Raw genomic sequence first — 21,491 nt, forward strand, 5'->3', positions numbered from 1 at the left:
TTCTTAATTTTCCCGCGTTCTTAATTTTCAGTGGTCAAACATATTAAAAATAACTTACATAATGGCTGACTATTGGATATTTAATGTATTTTAATCAGATGAGATCAGAATAATTTATTTAAAGGTAGTTACTTGATTAAACTAGGCTGGATCGGATTCGCAACGAATACATCAGGGGCTCCTTCAAAGTCGCACCCATAATGGTAGAGAGGCGAATGCGTTGGTTCGGGCACGTGATGAGAAGGGATGAAGAGTACCCAGTTAAAAAGGCTTTAGCAATCCCGGAAAAGAGAAAAGGCGGAGGGCGCCCCCTAGCTACGTGGTGGACAACCGTATCCAAAGACCTGGAACGGGCTCAGCTTGAAACGCAAACAACCCAGGACAAGCGATCCTGGCACCTAAGGACGAGGAGAGCCGACCCCAAATGAAGGGATAAGGCTAGGAAGAAGAAGAAGAAGTTACTTGATTAAACGAACTTACGTTTCGTTCAGCTTCCCCCGGCTTTGCGCCATGAGTTGCTGCCGTTTTCGCATCAAACCATAGAAGCAGCGTGAATCCCGCGACCTAAACGTGTAAGCGCCATGAATTTTACGGCGCTTACTACGTTTTGGTCGCGTGTTACAGATTGCGATTGCGACAATTTTATTATTTGGTATGTCGTTTCTATACTATAGTAATAATAACTCACTGCTTAAACCCAGTAGCCGGCTTCAAAGTGTAACTTTAATATGGATTTAGGTATGTTTAAAAATACGATAAAGTTTTTTTAACGAGTCAACATTCAAATAGAGATAAATACACTTGATGCTTATAAATTGTTGAGTTTTTTAATGAAAAATATATCACAAAGTTGAAACGAGTAAGGATTATTAAATTAACAAAGGAAGGCAATCAATCTGTTAGCGAGAAAGTGTTTCTGCGAAGACCCAAGACAGCTTTATTAACAATTAAATTAAATTAACGTTTATTTCGAGCTCATGGCTCATAAAATGTTAGTACTTACAATAAAACTTAAAAAACTATGTTAGTGACAATAAATATCTTAACAAAATTTACAATTACTATACACTGTTACTGGGCTTGTGAAGTCCACAACAGTGCATTATGTACGGACAATCATTCTATCCGCAATCATAGACAGGATGGTGTTGGGGCTGGCGCGCACGCGCCGTACTAGCGATGCGGCTCGCAGGCGCATCGCTAGTATGTACGAATCATTTTTGAACCGATTTGGAACATTGTGTTTTGTTTGAATGTATATATTCCCAAGTTGGTCCCGTTTTTGTCAAAACCTAGTTCTGATGATGGGATCCATGAGGAATCTAGGGAACTACTCAAATATTATAGGGATTACATATAGTGATTTTAGTATTTTCATCAACAAACCAAGCATTTTCATCCAAAGCAGTTCCATTTGATGAAGTGGAACTGCTGAGGATGACCAGAACGGGACTCTTTAACAACGGCTATTTCACCTTTGGCGATTTGTCCTTGTCATCCTTGTCGCATTTAAAACGGAATAATACTTCATTTTATCCTTTTTAAAGTCGGTTACACTTTTTTTAACGATTTATAGTAAATACCTAAGTACGCTTGTTCCATGCAAATAAATAAATTTAAGGCTATGAGACAAAGTAGTAACTATCAACGTTGTTTCTTTCAAAAATAGCTTCTACTCACAGTAAATAATTTTCTTTTTTCAGATCAGCACATTGCCTTTGGGAAGAGTCTGCCGTAGCGGCCCCGAGATGCCTATAAGCACCATAAACATAATTAATGTGACCCTGGCTACCCTTCTGTTTATAGTCATAGGGAGGTTTCTGTATGACTGGCACAGTTTCAAGAACACGGGGAAATTGCCATGGATATCCTCTATTTTACCTTGATGAACGGAGGGCCTTACGCAGGCGAACAACACGCGAACGCGAAGCGAAGCGATGCGGCGCGGGGTGAATCAATCCTTTGATACCTATAGAAGTGTCCTACGTGGGCGATCTCGTTGCGAACGCGAACGCCGTGGGCCCGCCGCGCCGCACCGCTTCGCTGCGTTAGAGTAGCTAGGGTCAGAATCAGATGGCACTAATGATTTAGTATAGTTTTTTGAGTAGACTTATGGATTATAAAACTGTAATAGACTTATGGATCTTGATGTCAATTCTGATTTACCAATTTGATATGGTTTTGATCTTGTTATAAAAATTAAAAATAGAAATAGATGCATGTCACGCGCTTCAATCCGCGTGAAGATCGTATCATAACCAAATCAAAACTGAAACAAATTATTAAATCAGAATCGGTTTCCTTGACGTGTCATTTGTCATTTTACGTTTTGCATTTTGCTGAGTGAATATAATATTCATACTTATACGTACTATATCGGGTGGAACAGAATGAGGGACTTTTATGGAAACGGGGAATTGTTTAGGCTACGTACTTTATTAACCGACTTCAATTTCATACTCCGAGACCCGTGGTCCGACTTGAACAATTCTTTTTTTGTTTGAAAGGAACTACCACCAAGGTGGTTCCACATTAATCTGGTGCTGTTCTGATGATGGGATCCATGAGGAATTGAGGGAACTCCTCAATTTTTAAAGGCACATGTATGGTGATTTGGTCGTTTTCTTAAGCAACTTGATCATTTTTTCTAGAAAACCACCAATTTGATGAAGTGGAGCTGATGATGATGATTGTTTTGATGATAATGATTTCAGTGATTACCCTGGCACCCATGATCCGATTTGAGTTATTCTTTTTCTGTTTGAAAAAAGTTACCTCTCCAAGGTGTTTTCGTAATATTTTTGGTTTTAATCTGATGATGGAATCCGTGAGGAATTGAGGGAACTCCTCAATTTTTAAAGGCACGTGTATGGTGATTTCGGTGTTTTCTAAAGTAACTCAAGCATTTCCTCCCAAAAACCACCAATTTGATGTAGTGCAACTGTAGCCTAACCACGAGTTTGGCACTAAATATTCTTCGTAACTTACTTTGTACACTAATACGCCAGTACGAGCGAGATGCATAAACAGTAAGTTACGCACACGATAGCGAATATATCAATGTCAAACTCGTGGTAAGGCTACTGATAACTTCCCTCGTATGTGTATTATGATTTTTGATGTAGGTAGTGTTGGAAACAACCAAAGAGACTGAGAGGTGAAGGTAGAGGGTATTAGTGTTTGGGGGGTTTGTGGTTGGGGGTTGAGGGGAGGTGAGTTGATGGGTCGGAGACTGAGGGGTTGGGAGTTAAGGGATTGGGGGTTAGGGTTAGGAGTTAAGGGGTCTGGGGTTAGGGGTCGGGGAATGGCGGTTGAAGGGTTGGTGGTTTAGGGTCGAGGGGTTCAGTGATCAGGGGTTGATGTGCTGTGAGGTTGAGTGATCGGGGGGTTTGAGGAATTGGGTCAGTGGCGGGGCGGAGAATGGATTTACTGACAGGAATGATTTCCCAGACGGACTCGAGGAAAATTCTGATTATTTAATAAAGTTTACGAATTTACAGATAAACATGATTATGTTTTTCATTCATGCGTCACGCTCTTAACAATGTCTTAAAACTAAAAATGGAAAAATAAAAACTTTTATAAAAAAAAGATAAACCGACTTCAAAAAGGATGAAATAAAATATTATCCTTTTTAGGGTTCCGTGTTTAAGTATATGCGTTACCAACTGATATGTTTGAAGTCGGTGCCAAGCCAAGTACTCCAAGTAGTAACAATACCAGTCAAAAATAATCAGCTTTATGTCTATAAATCCCATTACAACTGTACAAATGTTATAAACGTAAAAGCAATTATGTCTGCCTCTTTGCTACCTTTTCATGGCTAAACAACTGAACCGCTTTAGCTGAAATTTTGCATGAAGGTTCCTTGAATTGTTTTATATTTTGAAATGTAGTCCTCTGGATAAGCGACAGAAAATAACTCAGTCCCAATCCCACACTTGCGTGCTATGACTGTTTAAGAATTAGTAAGAAATGCTCTTTAAAAAAATACGACGACAAAACGTATTAGATTTACAATAACGTGCCGACAAGCATGGTACGAACTGCGCTAAGAAGGTTCAACCGTGTGTTCTGTTCTGAGGTGTACAGGAAGTTCGTTTATTGTCGTCGTGTAACGCTGCGTCTTACATAGGCGAACACTCGCGAACACGAAGCGAAGCGACGCGGCACGGCGCGGCCGGCCCAATTCGTTCGCGTTCGCAACGAGATCGCCCACGTAGGACACTTCTATATAGGTATCAAAGGATTAATTAAGGCGCCGTGCCGCGCCGCTTCGCATTCGCGTGTTGTTCGCCTACGTAGTACGCTGCAATAGGTAATCCAACGTACATACTTATATAGCCGCATTTTTATCGAATTGCACCAAAATCCCTATGAATATATGGTTTAAAATTTGGCTTGGCACCGACTTCAAACATATCAGTTGGTAACGCATATACTTAAACACGGAACCCTAAAAAGGATAATATTTTATTTCATCCTTTTTGAAGTCGGTTTATCTTTTTTTTATAAAAGTTTTTATTTTTGATTTGTTTTTGACGTATTAATCACGTTAATATCTTTACAGTTTTTGAGATAGGTACAATTTGTTAAACATTAGTGCAAAAATCTGATTGAACAACCCTAGCAAGTAGATCCGATGAATGACATGACATGTGTCTATTTAAATGATTCTGTTTTACTTTTTAATCCAGCTTTACGATGATAATAACTCGATTGTAGATCACTTAGATAACACTATCCTTTCAGTCTCTAGATATGTTCCACCCTGTTTTAATATAACGATCATGTGGTAAAGACTGTAAAGAGTCAATTAATATTATTATTACTTGAACATTGCTGGTATACAGGTGGCCCAATAATACGTTGACCAAAAACTCTTGCTGCTGCATATTGATATTATTTTTTTAAAACTTGTGTGGTTTTGTATTAAAGCTAAATAAGGACATTCTAAATATACTTGGCTTATTTAGTTGCAGTTTTTATTTTGAATGTCATTTTGTAAGACTTCGATAAGTAAGCGAAGTCTCAAGTAAGAAAATAATCCTAAAAATTAATTCTCAACGTTTTTTTGTCGGTGTAAACTCAATCGCAAAATACATCATTTAATGATTACGTACCTGCATGGGCTACATAACATAGTACATAATTAAAATATGATGCGTAAGTCGACTTCATATTTTAAGTCAGTGAAATCCCTATCCACTTAGCAAAATGGCTTACCTTGTCAAGTCTGATATTGAAAGCTTCTAATTATGACTGACAACTTTTGAAGGGAAAGATACGGGCCGCCTGCTGGTTGTTATTTAATTTAAAAATAAGTCAGTTTCAATGTGAAATTAAGTATTTAGCCTAGTTAATAGCATGATAATAAAAAATATTGAATATTATTTTGTTTTATTGGGAAAATATGTTCATATATTAACATTTTGTCAGATTTATAAGTACCTAATAGGCAAGTATGAACAACACTTAGTATCTCCGGGCATTTTTGGGACATCCCTACTAAGTACTTATATTATAAAAGTTACTCTGTTTGTCTGTTACCTAAGACCCTTAAACCGCTGAACCGATTTTAATGAAATTTGGTAAGGAGATAGCTACAGCCTTGGGTCTTGGGAAAACACAATAGGATAGTTTTTATCACGGAAATCGTCATGACGCAGATGAAGTCGCGAGCTGAAATTAGTAAAAAACCAAATTAAAATAATATTCACTCTGGTAAAGATTTCTTAAGCGTCAATAAGCAACGTGGAAGTGCCCTAGGTGTAAAATAGGTTAAATAGGCGTTAACAATACGAAATGCCTGGGATCCCAAAACGAAGTGCTTTGTTTTATTTTATTACGCATCACCATTACAGGCTTTGTACAAACTGTTACTAAAGACGCTTTAAAATTTAAAAAAGGTTGAACCATTGGTTTGGTGGGAAACCTAGTTCTCGAATATCATATTGGGGAAAATAGCTTTGAAAGTATTATCAGTGCCTGCTACTCCAGCAGCAGTGGAGAGATAGTTTTCCACTTTTTCTCATATCCACTCAAAAACCAGAAATCGCCTTAAAACAAATAGAGCAGGAATGGTGTCATTTATATCACACAATAGGAAACTTATAAATAAACCAACTCCACAAAAACCTGCAATACCAATTATATCTGATTGCGTTTGGGACAGGGAATTCAAGCTCAAACTCCGAAGACGAATTTTCAGATATTGGAGATTTTGAAGAAAATTTTAATCCAAGTTTGTCCAATTCTGATTTAGTCCTAAGTGATACTGAAGTTGAAAATATTAGGACGAATTCATAGGCCCGGACGATAGGTACTGGTAACAGTGATTAATTAGCATTAATATTTAGAGATCTAAATCAATTAATTATAAACAAATGTTAACATATTAATCATATCATAAATTATTATACCAACGTCAACAAGACTTAAAAAATCAACAAATTATACATTCTTTATATTTATTTACTCATTATGTACTTATACACTTTAATGTTTTAGTTAGTTATTTTTTATGACATTTTATTGACTGATAATATTATGGTTCGATTAATAAATATTATTATTACTTTTTACATTTCATAATGTAAATAGTGTACACATAGCGACAAGATAAAAGCGGAATGGAAGCAATACCTGTAATTCGAATATAGGAATTAAATTTAAATCGTTATTCGTTTGACAGTTTATATTCTTGATACACTATCTACCGCCCTATTCTGTAATCTGAGACAAAGGGTGCAAATATGAAATAAGCGGCGGGTGTCTTTTAAAAATTGATTTTCTACGAACTGATGAGGACCGTTCGCTATTGTGTACATACACTATTTACATTATAAAATGTAAAAGTAATTAGTAATATTTAATCGAAATATTATCATGATGGAATACATTGTTAATGAGTTTCCAAGTTTTAATGGTCCGTAATACAAAGGAGTGTGACGCGGTGAAACTTTCACGAGTCTCGAATAAATATACATTTATTTTCAAAGGGTTATTCCCATAATTTTAGAAGAATTATCGCGTGCAACAAGTAGCCTTACCACGACTACCTTAGGAATGTCAAACTGGTGGTAGCCGTACAGCAGCGCTTATCAAACTTTTTGGCGACGGAACCCTATTGGAAAGCAAAATATTTGACGGAGCCCCAAATTAAAAAGTTTCGTTTGACAAATTAACTGTGGACCAGAAATATAGGAGAGCTGATTTTTAGAGCTTTATAGGTCTTTACCATGTTTATGGAAGCTCAAGGACAAAAAATTGTACTTAAACAAGGATCTTAAATAACAAGCTTACGATCAATTGGTAAAAAAATGAAAATTCTTCGACCAATTGATCGTAAGATTGTTTCCTTCTTCGAAACATTTATATGTTTATAGCCGCCACATATCACAGCCAGTTTTTGTTTACTTCATCACATTCATCACAATTAGGAGAAGGAACTTTCTTCATTAAATAACCCAATTGGTTCAATGGGATATGTGCAGAACGTACTCGTACTACTCGTAGTCTCATCATCAATACAATGTCACGTCTATTAACAAAACAATCAATCCACGGTGTCATTAGAGGATGAGGTTGGATCGTCTAGTACCAAATATGTCCCTTTTCTGTTAATCTCTATCAAAGTATTCTTTCCATAAAGTATAGGTTCTCTGTTTGACTAAAATGATACAATCCGTATAAAAAGGTAAGGTATTCTACCCCATCATGACAAGCCAGCCTGGCTATGGAATCGACTTTAACGAATTCAATCGACTCCACAAAATTTAAAAATCATTCATGGGTGAGATTTTGTAATAAGAGTGTAAGATTTTGTAATAAACTTCCAAACCACATTACTGAATTATCAATTAATAAATTTACAAATTATGTAAAGCGTAAACTGACTACTTCATTACCGGCTATACCTACATAAGATGAAGTCCATTGCAGAATTGTGGTCTTATCTTGCGATTTTAATTTGTCAATGAGATTCAAAATGGAAATAAACCTTATTGTTGTTGAAAGAAGTGTTACAAATAGTCAATTAACAATGTGTTCACTTTAATTAGGAAATGATGAACTACAAACAAGATCAAAATATTGCTTCATTTTTTAAGAGAAATTAATTGTTTTATTTACACGCCAGATATTTTTTCTGAAAAATCCCGCAATTTTTTTACGGAATGGTATGAATAGTATGCGCGTTCTGCCAAGGTAATAGTCCGAGGCAGAAATGATGCCTTTCACCCGAGTTAAACACTCTACTTTTCATTTCGAACACGAGGAAAGTAAAAGTATCGTTATTTATGGAATTGGGAGTCAAATATCAGAATGGTATTGTATGACAAATCCATTTAAACTCAAAATTTAATTACTTATCGTAAAAAAATTAAAAAAATCATACTTCGAACGTGAAATGCTCCCTCCTAGCGGGAAAAAATAAGCTCTTTTTCGAATAGGTGATGTGAAAAAATCACTTCACTACCCTGGCGGTGTACAAGTACTTATATTAATGAGGTTCTTAATTATTTAAGGGATAAACATTAAACAGTATGATGGTTATTTTACAAAAGAAATGCCTCCGTGTCAAGGATGACTCACGCTAGACCGGGCCGGGGCCGGGCCGGGGCTTACGGCGGCGGCGCTTCGTTTTCTATGGAAAGCACCACGTGATCACCGATCAGCCGTCATAGAAAATGTGTCGGACGCCTCGGCCCGGGCACGGCCCGGTCTAGCGTGGGTCATCCTTTATTGTTAACACCCATGAGCCTGATAGTCGCAAAAAATATTTCATTAAAAATAATATGCTAAACTTACCATGCATATAGAATAGAATAGAATAGAATTTCATTTAATCAAGTAGGATTTTATTTTTATACATCCTTATAATAGGGTTATTTGCCAGAAAACACAACGAGATGTTCGAATTTACAAAAAGTGCGCGCCGCCGTAATAACTCAGTCCTTCCGCCTCATAGAATACATAATATGTATAAGGTCGGGCCATACTATAGGTGTATACAAATACATATTATAATAAGATATAAAGAACGAGACCGAATTCAACGTGTACAAGGATAGGCTGAAGAACTTCTTAACCTCAAGCCTACTACTCACACTCAGTCGAAGAGTTTATGACAGATACAAATTTATGACCTGACCTAGAAATAAAGCCTATTGTTTGTTTGTTTATTACAAAAAAAAACTACTATTTATGACATGTTTATTGTTGTATTATTCCTTTATTTTAGTTGTAATGAATATTACGTAGTTTTTACTTGAATGCTATTTTACAAATTAGTTTTTAGAATATCAACTATGTTGCTATACCCGGACAGGGTAACCATGCATGCACTTAATACTCGTCCATGTTAACACCTCTTATGTAACCATGGTTCTGCAATAAATGAAATGAAATGGAATAAACCTTCTCATGGTTTCTTGATATTGAAACCTGAATGAATAAAAATAAAAAACATTTTTTAAGAGCCCTTATTCCCTGGAGCGTTCATCGATTTCACGAAATAACACTCAATAGATGGCGTTGACGCGCGGTACGCGAGCGCCGGCAACTATAACGCGTTTTGAACGCAGAGAAGAATAATCTTGATCGTTGTCGATTTCAATAGCAAGTAACATTATTTTTATTGTTATAGCCACTCTATTATTTTATTTTATATGCATGGTAGTAGTAATTTCAGTTTATTATGTTAAGAAAATATACATACTTGTACCAAGAGATGACCAGGGTGCCTAGTCAAGATGCCAACCGTTTAGGTACTTATAGTTTACATTAAAACCAAATCTGCAGCTGGCCTCTGAAATGGGTAATAGAAGCGCGATCCGTATGTCTTTCGCTTTCCAAATGACCAGGGTGCCTAGCCAAGATGCCAACCGTTTACGCTCCGTAGCAAACGAAACGTAACTGTCTCTGTCGCACTAATATTGAAGAGTGATAGAGAGAGATTACGCTATTGTTCGCTTCGGAACGAACGACTGGAATCTTGGCTAGGCACTCGGGTTTAGTACCTACAGTTTACGTTAAAACCACTTAAAACCAAATCTGTAGCTGGCCACTGAAATGGGTAATAGAAACGCGTTCCGTATGTGTTTTGCTTTCCAGATAATCAGAGTACCTAGCCAAGATGCCAGTCGTTCGTTCCGTAGCGAACGATAGGGTAATCTCTCTCTATCACTCTTCCATATTAGTGCGACAGAGACGGTTGCGATTCGTTCGCTACGGAGCGTAAACGGTTGGCATCTTGGCTAGGCACCCTGGTCATCTGCAAAGCAAAACACATACGGAACGCGTTTCTATTACCCATTACAGTGGCCAGCTATAGATTTGGTTTTAATGTAAACTATAGGTACCTAAACCTGGGTGCCTAGCCAAGATGCCAGTCGTTCGTTCCGCAGCGAACGATAGGGTAATCTCTCTCTATCACTCTTCCATATTAGTGCGACAGAGACGGTTGCGTTTCGTTCGCTACGGAGCGTAAACAGTTGGCATCTTAGCTAGGCACCCTGGTCATCTGCAAAGCGAAACACATACGGAACGCGTTTCTAATAGTTTCTATTACCCATTACAGTGGCCAGCTATACATTTGGTTTTAATGTAAACTATAGGTACCTAAACCTCGGTGCCTAGCCAAGATGCCAGTCGTTCGTTCCGTAGCGAATGATAGGGTAATCTCTCTCTATCACTCTTACATATTAATGCGACAGTCTCTACAGTTGCGTTTCGTTCGCTACGGAGCGTAAACGGTTGGCATCTTGGCTGGACACCCTGGCCATTTGGAAAGGGAAAGACATACGGAACGCGTTTCTACTACCCATTCAGAGGCTAGCTACAGATTTGGTTTTAATGTAGACTATAGGTACCTAAACGGTTGGCATTTTGGCTAGGCACCCTGGTCTTCTGGAAAGCGAAAGACATAAGGAACGCGTTTCTACTACCCATTTTAAAGGCCAGCTACAGATTTGGTTTTAATGTAAATTATATTATAGATACTTAAACGGTTGGCATCTTGGTTAGGCACCTTGGTCATCTGGAAAGGGAAAGACATACGGAACCCGTTTCTACTACCCATCCAGAGGCCAGCTACAGATTTGGTTTTAATGTAAACTATAGGTACCTAAACGGTTGGCATCTTGGCTAGGCACCCTGGTCATCTAGAAAGCGAAATACACAAGGAACGCGTTTCTATGACCCATTTTAGAGGCCAGCTACAGATTTGGTTTTAATGTAAATTATATTCTAGGTACCTAAACGGTTGGCATCTTGGCTAGGCACCTTGGTCATCTGGAAAGGGAAAGACATACGGAACCCGTTTCTACTACCCATTCAGAGGCCAGCTACAGATTTGGTTTTAATGTAAACTATAGGTACCTAAACGGTTGGCATCTTGGCTAGGCACCCTGAACAGACCCGATCACCTAGGCGGAAAAATTTAATATTTGTGCTATAAAATGTACCTATGAACACATTGATCACCTAAGGATCAAGATTTTCTAATCGCAGTATACACCACTTCTCGGAACTAGCTCGTTGGTTACGAACGAAACAAACGCCTGACGATCGAGCACAGGTCCGTCCCCTAAGCGCGCTCGGCGGAGACTGGGCGCACAGTGTCGGTGCAGCATGATTTATACGTCTTTTAAAAATATTTAAATTTACGAGACAATAGGTCCTATAGTTATGATTTTTTTTATGGGTTCACATAAGAGTTTGCTATAATATTATTTTGAGGTTAAAATATAAGTACAATTTGCGATAAAAAAATATAATGCGACCCTGTTTTCACCGAAAAAATGAAGAAAACTCGGAAGGTATTTTATAATTTTTTTAAATGAATCTTTGATTTTCAATCATTTCAGCCCCTCGTACAAGATATGGTGATTTAAATTGTAATCATTCATGTATCAAATGATTCTTGTTTACTGCAAAATTGGCAACCGAAACGACACTTCTCGCTGCAAATTTTGAAAAATACTCCCAGGAAAACTCATTTATTTTAGGTTTAAAAAGAGAAAATGAAAACTTTAACTATTTCAGCCGCTAGTTTAGGAAATGATTATTTAAGAACGTTAACAGTTTTTGAATAAATACTAATAGCAAAGATAGATATAACTCCGTAATAGATGGATACAGTTTAAGGAAAAAACGTGCCTCGAAAATCACGAAAATTTGATTCTCGATCAGATGGCGCCACTAGTTTTGGCCTACACTCGTATAGAGGGCGTTGACTGTTTCGTTTGTTATTTATAATTTTAACGCATACCAGTGAAAGAACACGGGTCATAATCATATAAAAATAATTAATGCAAATAAAAAAATCATTTATCCATATTTAAATACATTTTATCGTATTTTTATAAATATTTATTTTTAGTTTTAGAGTGTGTCGACAGATGGCAGTGAATTTACTGGGGTTACAAAATTTACTATGACAGTAACGCTCTAGTATAAGTTACTCTATGCTAATAGTTACGTCGTAATGTTGAATGAAAAAGGAAGCATTTCGCAAAATACGCTCGTTTGTAGGAATAAGGCCTCTTAACCATATTTGTTATAACTTATAAGCCTCAATCTAAGGTTTTTAATCCAGCGTTATAGTATCCGTATTTTAGATCGAATTAGGGTGATTACCCTATCCCATCTCTGGCTCAAAATATTACTTGCTTTATCGAAAATAGATCTATGAAACGGGCCTTATCACAACAATCTCCATTCTCCACCGATAACCACATTGTTAATGAGTTCCAAAGTTTTAATGGTCGGTGTTTTGTTGTATTACAAAGGAGTTTGAGGCGGTTTATGAAGGTTGTGAGGGATTTATGGTGTTTGAGTTTATTCCCGGCTATGAAGACTTCAGGTGTGAGAACTTGCATGCTAGTATTATAAACATCTCTAATCTCTATGATTGCTCTTATTATAAAATGGAGGTACCTCTTTAACTTTGCTCACCCATTACCATCTACGAGAACTTGCATGATAGTATTATAAACATATCTCTAGGATTGCTCTTATTATAAAATGGAGGCACCTCTTTAACTTTGCTCACCCATTACCTACCATCTAGATGTCGTCTCCTTGACTTCCCCAATCCAAGTGAATGAGTCAGGACAACCGTCTCTTTAACTCCCGGTTGGTGTTGCCAGGTAAGATGCAGGTAAGTCATTAAACATTACCCATCACCCTAATACTATTAAATTCAGGTATTTTAAGAATGTTGCCAAGTAAAATTCATATCTGCTTGAACTTTTTGATATAATTACTAAAAAATCATGACACTAGTTTCATGACATTGCGGTGTTTGATCAGTCGGATAAATTGGATATAACCTCAATAATGTAACTAGATTAGTATGAGAGTTCGCGCGCCGTCCTAAAATGAGCCCTGCTGCGCGTATTTTAAACTGCCTTTTATTAAAACGAGTTACTTTAATTAGGTTACATGTGTTCGGGTAATTTTGGAAATTGGGTAATCCCGAAAATCTACAAAAATCAATAATATTCCGGAATTATCCGGCACTTTTTAGGGTTCCGTGTCCAAAGGGTAAAAACGGGACCCTATTACTAAGTCTCCGCTGTCCGTCCGTCTGTCCGTCTGTCCGTCTGTCTGTCACTGACAGACAGACAGACATTGTAATGAAACTGAAACTTTGCACATATAATGACATGAGATATATCTAGGTCTGTAATTAGTTTATATAGCTCCAGTTTATAAAACAAACGAAATAGAGCAAAAGCAAGTTTTGTAGGAAAAACTAAAATTCGCTGTATTTTTTTAACTATGGTATCTGAAGCTACATATTAAACTAATTACAGACATAGATATTATACCTTATCCTATTGTAAGTACAAAGTTTCAGAGCAATCTAGCTAGCCGTTTAAAATGAGAGTGGAACTACATTTGTATGGAGAACCGAGCTTGCCGGGGACTCTTAACAATAAAGTCCCGTTAAGGTTATTTTGAACACCTCGCCCGCTTAGCAACTTTTGCTGCTGACTGTACCTACGGTTAATGCACGAAGTTTTATAAAATAAACGCAAGTCTGAATTTACTAAACCTATATCGGAATTAGCTTATGCTAGAAATGAGTGTTTCAAAAACTTGCTGATTTGACTCGTTCTGAAATTAGCCTATTCTGTCCTACCATCTACGAACATTTTATATACAGCTTTAAGATTTGCGCCATCTATACTAACTCACTTGAACCAACAGCCGGCATAGGTACAAAGTAATCATTTCGAACTTCGTCGACTGCAGCTGTGGTGGTGTTTACCAGCTTCTCGATAAGAATGGCAGATGGCGCTGAAAATAAAATTGTATTTTATGTTATGTTATGAGGAGTATGTTTAAGCAAAGATAGATATAACTCCGTAATAGATGGTTACAGTCTAAGGAAAAAACGTGCCTTGAAAATCACGAAAATTTGATTCTCGATCAGATGGCGCCACTAGCTTTGGCCTACTCTCGTATAGAGGGCGTTGACCGTTTCGTTTGTAATTTATAATTTTAACGCATATCCGTTAAAGAACATGGGTCAAAATCATATAAAAATAATTAATGCAAATAAAAAAATCATTTATCCATATTTAAATACATTTTAACGTATTTTTATAAATCTTCATTTTTAGTTTTGAAGTATGTCGATAGATGGCAGTGAATTTACAGTGGTTACAAAATTTACTATGTCAGTACCGCCAAAGATAGATATAACTCCGTAATAGATGGATACAGTCTAAGGAAAAAACGTGCCTCGAAAATCAAGAAAATTTGATTCTCGTTCAGAGGGCGCTACTAGTTTTGGCCTACAGTCGTATAGATGGCGTTGACGTTTTCGTTTGTTATTTAACAATTTTAACGCATATCAGTGAAAGAACATAGGTCAAAATCATAAAAATAATTAATGCAAATAAAAAAATCATTTATCCATATTTAAATACATTTTAACGTATTTTTATAAATCTTCATTTTTAGTTTTAAAGTATGTCGATAGATGGCAGTGAATTTACTGGGGTTACAAAATTTACTATGACAGTACCGCTCTAGTATAAGTTACTCTATGGTACCGCTCTATCTTATTATAACCTCTTTGGTTTAAGTAAAGAGTTAATATTTGACATTTTTACTTAAGAATATATGGTATTCAACTGGGGAAAAATCGATTTATTTATAAAACCTTTATTTTCTGTCTCAGGTCTGTTTTCTTAAGTATGTTAAGTACATTTGTACTTCAAACCCATTTGTATATGTGACTGTTTGTGTTCTAAATAAAGTAAAAAAAAGTAAAAAAAAAAAAAAAAAACCTTTATTTATCGAACGAGCGAGCGAAGCGAAGTGAAGTTCTTACAGTCAACTTGCAACACACGGCTGGCTAGGGGCACGTCCCGGCATCAGAGGATAGTTTGATTGGTTTGATGGACAATAACTTAAGTAAAGTTCTAATTTATATGAAATTGGGTAAACGTGTAGATGAAGGCATTATAATGTAGTCATTAAAAGTGACGTTTTTAACCAAAAGGTAGCACATTGTCGCTTGTCGATAAGGTTGATTTCAAATTGAAGCTATATGGAAATAGCGCCTTATTGACAACCGACAATAAGTACCCTTTTAGATGAAAATGGCACAAATTATGAGCAGGCTCCATCAAGGAGTTATGGAGCTAGGAGAGAGTAGAAGGCCAAAAGCTATTTGTGAAAGGTCTTGCTTTTCTGGTCATCTTATTTGCAAAAAAGTATGGTAGAGTTTGATATCAAATGAAAGAGCTCGGTTTACACATTTATAATATAGTTTGTTGTAAATTACGATAATATACGATATTATATGGGACTTAAATCTATCAGTTAAGGGCTCCACAGTGCTTGCGGACAAGTACGAGCGAAATGCACGATAACTGAATGACATCAGTAAGAAGACATTCTGATTGTGTACGTTCAAATTGGCCTGACAGACAAAGTCATGGAAATCATAAAACTATTCCGCCTCATGCCGTTTGGTGTTCTTATGCAAAGACTAGAGAACCCTAAAATCCGTTTAACGCATTCACTGCCAGGGGGCGTAGCCTAGGAACAAACTTGTATGTCGGTGAACGCACATGTGCGTTGGGGGCAGTGAATGTGTTAAATATAGGAAGATTAGCACATGTCAGATTTTAACAGTTGTACGCAACCAACGCAACAAAAAATAACGCTTTGAAAATTCTTTGCAGCAAACGTACACAGGAAGCTCGACCCGCTGCAGCAAAATTGCAAAAGATATAGCTAAACAATCACTAGGGAAGAAAATTGAAGCTATGCTCGCTGAATTTGAACGAGCCAACGCAACGATGAGAAGTGAAATTCCCAGCAGTCAAGTCGGAGCAACCCTAGGGATTACGACCGCAGACAAATTCATAGAGGAACTTGAATCTATGGAGAAATGTTGCAATATCTACTTTGAGTTCAATATAATAATTATTGAGTAAGTACTTACTTCAATACAATAGTTATTGAGGTACTTACTCAATTTGTCTGAGGTTGCCCGTCTCTAGTAGGTACTTAGTCTAGTCTAGACAAATCTAGTGAAATTGATCGATTCATTCCCATAAATTGAACATTATGGTAAAGGGTTCAACCTAACTACATCCATTTTCGTCATCATAATAAATGACATAAACTAAAAGAGACCAAATGGTTCATAACTTATTGTTCCCGTATGTGTTTTTCTACATAAAATAAAACAAATCAATAAATTTAAATGATTAAATGATTTCATTTTTTCAATCCCATTTACTTACTGGAGGGATTGGTCACTTTTTCTTCAGTATATGACATCCGATTTCAATTTATAATTTCATCTGTTCTCTTGTTAAAATAAAAACAACTTGCAATCTACTGGCCGCGCACTGCCCGTGTCTGTCGGCGTCTGCGCGGCCGTGTAGGTTAGGTACAATCTGTAACTGTACCTATAGAAGAATATTAGGTATTATCAAAGATAGATATAACTCCGTAATAGATGGTAAAAAAAAAAGAAAAAAACGTGCCTCGAAAATCACGAAAATTTGATTCTCGATCAGAAGGCGCCACTAGCTTTGGCCTACTCTCGTATAGAGGGCGTTGACCGTTTCGTTTGTAATTTATAATTTTACCGCATATCCGTTAAAGAACATGGGTCAAAATCATATAAAAATAATTAATGCAAATAAAAAAATCATTTGTCCATATTTAAATACATTTTAACGTATTTTTATAAATCTTCATTTTTAGTTTTAAAGTATGTCGATAGATAGCAGTGAATATACAGTGGTTACAAAATTTACTCTCTGGTATTAGCTTGTATTTTAATATAAAATAAAATAGTAGAAATATAATAAAACGGAACTAGAAAAAATCCAAACTAAATTGTTGCCATTTTACGTCAAAAATGTGACAGTTACGTAGGAAGTGGCGCCCTCAACAATTTTCTACAATTTCTTGTCGGACTATACCTACCTAGGCGATAAAAGATCGTATTAAAAATGATGCAAAAATTGTTTTTCATTGTGATTGTGACTAGGTATTAATTTAGTTATAATTACCTTGTTTGCTGAGATTACTTATTACACTTAAAAATACCAGTATCCTAACCTAAATTAATTTTCCTATCGAGATAGGTTCGTTCGCCGCTCAATTTATTTCTAACACTCCTCATTTCTGGCAGCGCAATTGGAAAAAGCAGCCGTCGCCAGTCTCTGTCCCTATTTCCATTAGCAGACAGACAGGCCGCACAATGGTAAGCAAGCTGTTAGGGCACGGGTATAATGAAGGCATTGTACTAGCAGCAGGGATAGGGGACTACAGCAGGCCTGGCGCATACGTGAAACTACAGGACTTCAAAATTATATCAGCAGGAAGTTCTACGAACTCCGCAGATTTCATCCTGCGATTTGACCATATCGCCCATCCGCCTTTAGAACTTCTGACGTGTCTTTCGATGAGTGATTACCACACAAGACTTTTTCTAATAAAATACGAGAACTTGGGATTAATATTCATAATTAAATATACAGAAGTACTACAATACAAATACTAAACTTAATGAATAATAACTAGCTTAAATCTAAAATAGGCCCTTGAGGCATTGTACCAAGGTTGCTAGCGGCATTTCCTCGTTGTATCGTCATTAAAACTGATATGTACGAGTAAATTTACTAACTTGTAACGACACCTCGTAACGATTCTATTTTAATTTATTATTATTAATTAAATCGTTATAGTGTTATAGAAAAATTAAAATCTGAATCAGGCTCCAAATCCCGTGCTGCTATGCCTAAATGGTCTTAGGAGACCTTTCTTAATTTTCTATTTAACGATACCTAATTGTCATTTACGGCATCGACAATATCGTCAATTTTGTCAAAAAAAGTTTTTTGCGATCAATTTTATTTCTAGCTAGGATTATAAGCGTCTCAGATACCAACATTACCAACCTAGATTAGTTGATATTTTCTTATATCATATTATATTTATTGGTATTAAATCATCATTTTCGGCGCGTTGTCCCCGGCATTTTGCCACGGCTCATGGGAGCCTGGGGTCCGCTTGGCAACTAATTCCAAGAATTGGCGTAGGCACTAGTTTTACGAAAGCGACTGCCATCTGACCTTCCAACCCAGAGGGTAAACTAGGGTAGGGTAACTTTATTAGTACTATTAAATTACGACAACAATGAATGAAGCAGGGCCGACCAACAAACAGAAGATTTTGTCAATCGAAGAGCAGCGGTGTGAAGATATCTTCCCTTACTGCACAATTGATATTCAATAGAAATTACAATTACATATAACACTGAAAACATGCCTGTCCGAGTTGTCTCTTGCTTTAAATTATGTTATGTTTATATCTCCAAACAAGTATCCATTATTTAATTATCACTACTACATGTATTAAGAAACAGAAGCACCTCTGAAGTCAATACTTATATCAAAACAAGTAACTTTATACTATTTTGTCACTTTATTCGTTATTGTAAAGTACAAAGTATAATTATTAATTAATGTTTAATGACAATAGGAATACCAAATATGCGTTTATGTTTTGTTTCAGTGTGCGAGTGGCATATCGCTCTATACGTGCTTAGCGCTGTCACGCTCATACACCGGAGCGACGTGATAATTCGCATCAGTGTGGTAACCGCGTTAAGTACCTATCCAATTTTAATATAAGTATGAAAATTAAAAGTATAGACAATCAGTCAATACCATGTACCTACCTACTACTATAAACCTAGATATTGTCGACTGGTACCTTTTACCTGAAAATAGTTTTACAACCTAAGAGGAGTAAGAGCTTTTTAGAACTAATGTACGAAATAATTTACCAGTCGCTTTTCGGTGAAGTAAAAACATCGTGAGGATACTGGACTAATAATCCCAATAAGACCTAGTTTACCCTCTGGGTTCGAAGGTAAGATGGCCGTCGCTTTCGTAAAAACTAATAGTGCCTACGCCAATTCTTGGGATTAGTTGCCAGCCGGGATATCGCGAGGAAGAAGATTATGAGTTTTACTTTATTTTTTATTTTTTTTATTATTATTATTATAAACTGATCGGCGATTGGACCTAGTCACACCTCTGATGGAAAGTGAAGACAGGGCCTAAGATGGAGCTCACCGGTTCAGTAACAGCCTTTTCACTCTTGTTTTAAAGAGACAAATAAACAAATTTTAAATACCACGTCGGTGGCAATTAAGCATACCGCCCGCCTGATGGTAAGCAGTTACCGTTGCCTATGGACGCCTGCAACACCGGAGATATTACACGCGCGTTGCCAACCCTTTAAAAACCTGTACACTCCTTTTTTGAAGAACCCTATACTGTAGCCCCTCGGGAAAACCTCGGCAGGGAGCTCATTCCACAGCCGAAGCGTACGCGGGAGGAAATTCCTCTTAAACCGCACAGTACGCGACCATTTAGGTGCTAGGGTGTGAGGATGAACATCCTGCCGATGGCGAGCAGTGCGGTGATAGAAAGCGGCCGTTGGCATCATGTCAAACAATTCTTCAGAGCACAGCCCATTGTACAAGCGGTAGAACACGCATAAGGAGGCGAAGTCTCTCCTTAGACTTAAAGGTTCAATACCGCTTGTGACCTATAACCTAAATTGAAATTAATAATTCTTATAATTAAGGGCTAAGGTGTTTAGTTTTGTTTAATTTATTAGCGATAATTACCAACTATTTAAAACTTGACTCATGAATATGTGAACTGCTTTGAAGCTATACTAGCAGAGTAAGACCAGTATACTAATCTATGAGTAAGACCAAGAAAAGTCTGCGGAGATTTTGACAGCACTCGCAGTGCCAGTGTTTATTTATACGTCATAATTTCATAGAAGTTTGACGTTTAAAATAACACCTGGGGTATGGATGGTATAGAAAGGAAGTCAATCTCTATATATGAAAAGTGTCCATCAAAAAACAGTAAATAGGCGGCGCCACCATACACTGAAGTACCTAGACTATACACCTAGTATTTTATATAGATGTGCACCCGTGCGGCTGTAAGGGACAGAACATACGCAATGCGACAAAATTAAAAACACGTTTTAACATTCCTGACAACATACCAGAAACAACCTACGTAATTTGGTCGGGCTATTTGTTGCCCCTCCCCCATTTCATCTCTACATTAATATACCTCTATGGTTCATGTCATACTTGTCATAGAGTCTCCTATATATTACAATACTCTCTACTCTTTGGTCTCAGAGCCTACCTAGTGCCACCGGAGAGATTATTAGGAACCATTATTTACACCTGAAAACTGGTCACTTTTGAAACAATTCTGCCATAAGAAATTGACATCCTTTCTATACCATCCATAACCTGGGGCCCGTTTCTCAAAAGCTTGTAACTTGTAATACAAGCAACTTCCACTTGTATTACAAGCTTCAGGCTTTTGGGAAACGGGCCCCTGCAGTGCGTGTGCTGTCAAAATCTCTGCAGACTTTTCTTGGTTTGACTCTACAACTTTGCTTCTAGCCACAGACGTGATTCCGCATATCAGTATACGTGTACCGTATGTGGGCGAACCTACTGCGTCTCCGCTGTCGCCGGGCAGATTGACGTCATTATCCGCAACCTCTCGCCGACTCAGCTGCCACGCCGTCGCTGCTCGCTGATATATCGCTTAGAGAACCCGATTTATTGGCTCTGCGTGCCCGATTGTAATCGCGTAGACTTAAATTTCGATTAGTCAGTGCGGATATGAAAAAATCTGCCGGTATTCAGTTATTTGCGGATTAAAGATGGCCGAAAGAGATTTGATACGCGAGGCCGCGTTGCCGTCGTTTGTACTGTTTTGATCAAACCATTTTATAAAGCAAGCATTACATTTAGGCAAATGTACCATTATTCTGCATTTATGCTGCCTGTCCACTGAGGCGAAGCGGAGTGTAGATGTGGGGAATAAATAATAATAAATAAATAAACGGTCGGTGAAGGAGCGCTTTTTCAGTCGGCTCACACAAGT

The 21,491-nt window shown here is 37.2% G+C and overlaps 1 protein-coding gene across 1 annotated transcript in view; it reads left to right on the top strand.

The window, feature by feature from the left end:
- LOC134745856 (protein singed wings 2) overlaps window positions 1-2,434 on the top strand; it is a 31,096-nt gene extending 28,662 nt beyond the window's left edge. The window contains exon 9 of the mRNA XM_063679949.1: window positions 1,704-2,434. Within this exon, the coding sequence (XP_063536019.1) occupies window positions 1,704-1,886 (183 nt within the window). The 3' untranslated portion in view covers window positions 1,887-2,434. The remainder of the gene's footprint in view (window positions 1-1,703) is intronic.
- Window positions 2,435-21,491: the final 19,057 nt, after the last annotated feature.

Source organism: Cydia strobilella, chromosome 12 (genome assembly GCF_947568885.1).
Source record: "Cydia strobilella chromosome 12, ilCydStro3.1, whole genome shotgun sequence".
Classification (NCBI taxonomy): Eukaryota; Metazoa; Arthropoda; class Insecta; order Lepidoptera; family Tortricidae; genus Cydia; species Cydia strobilella.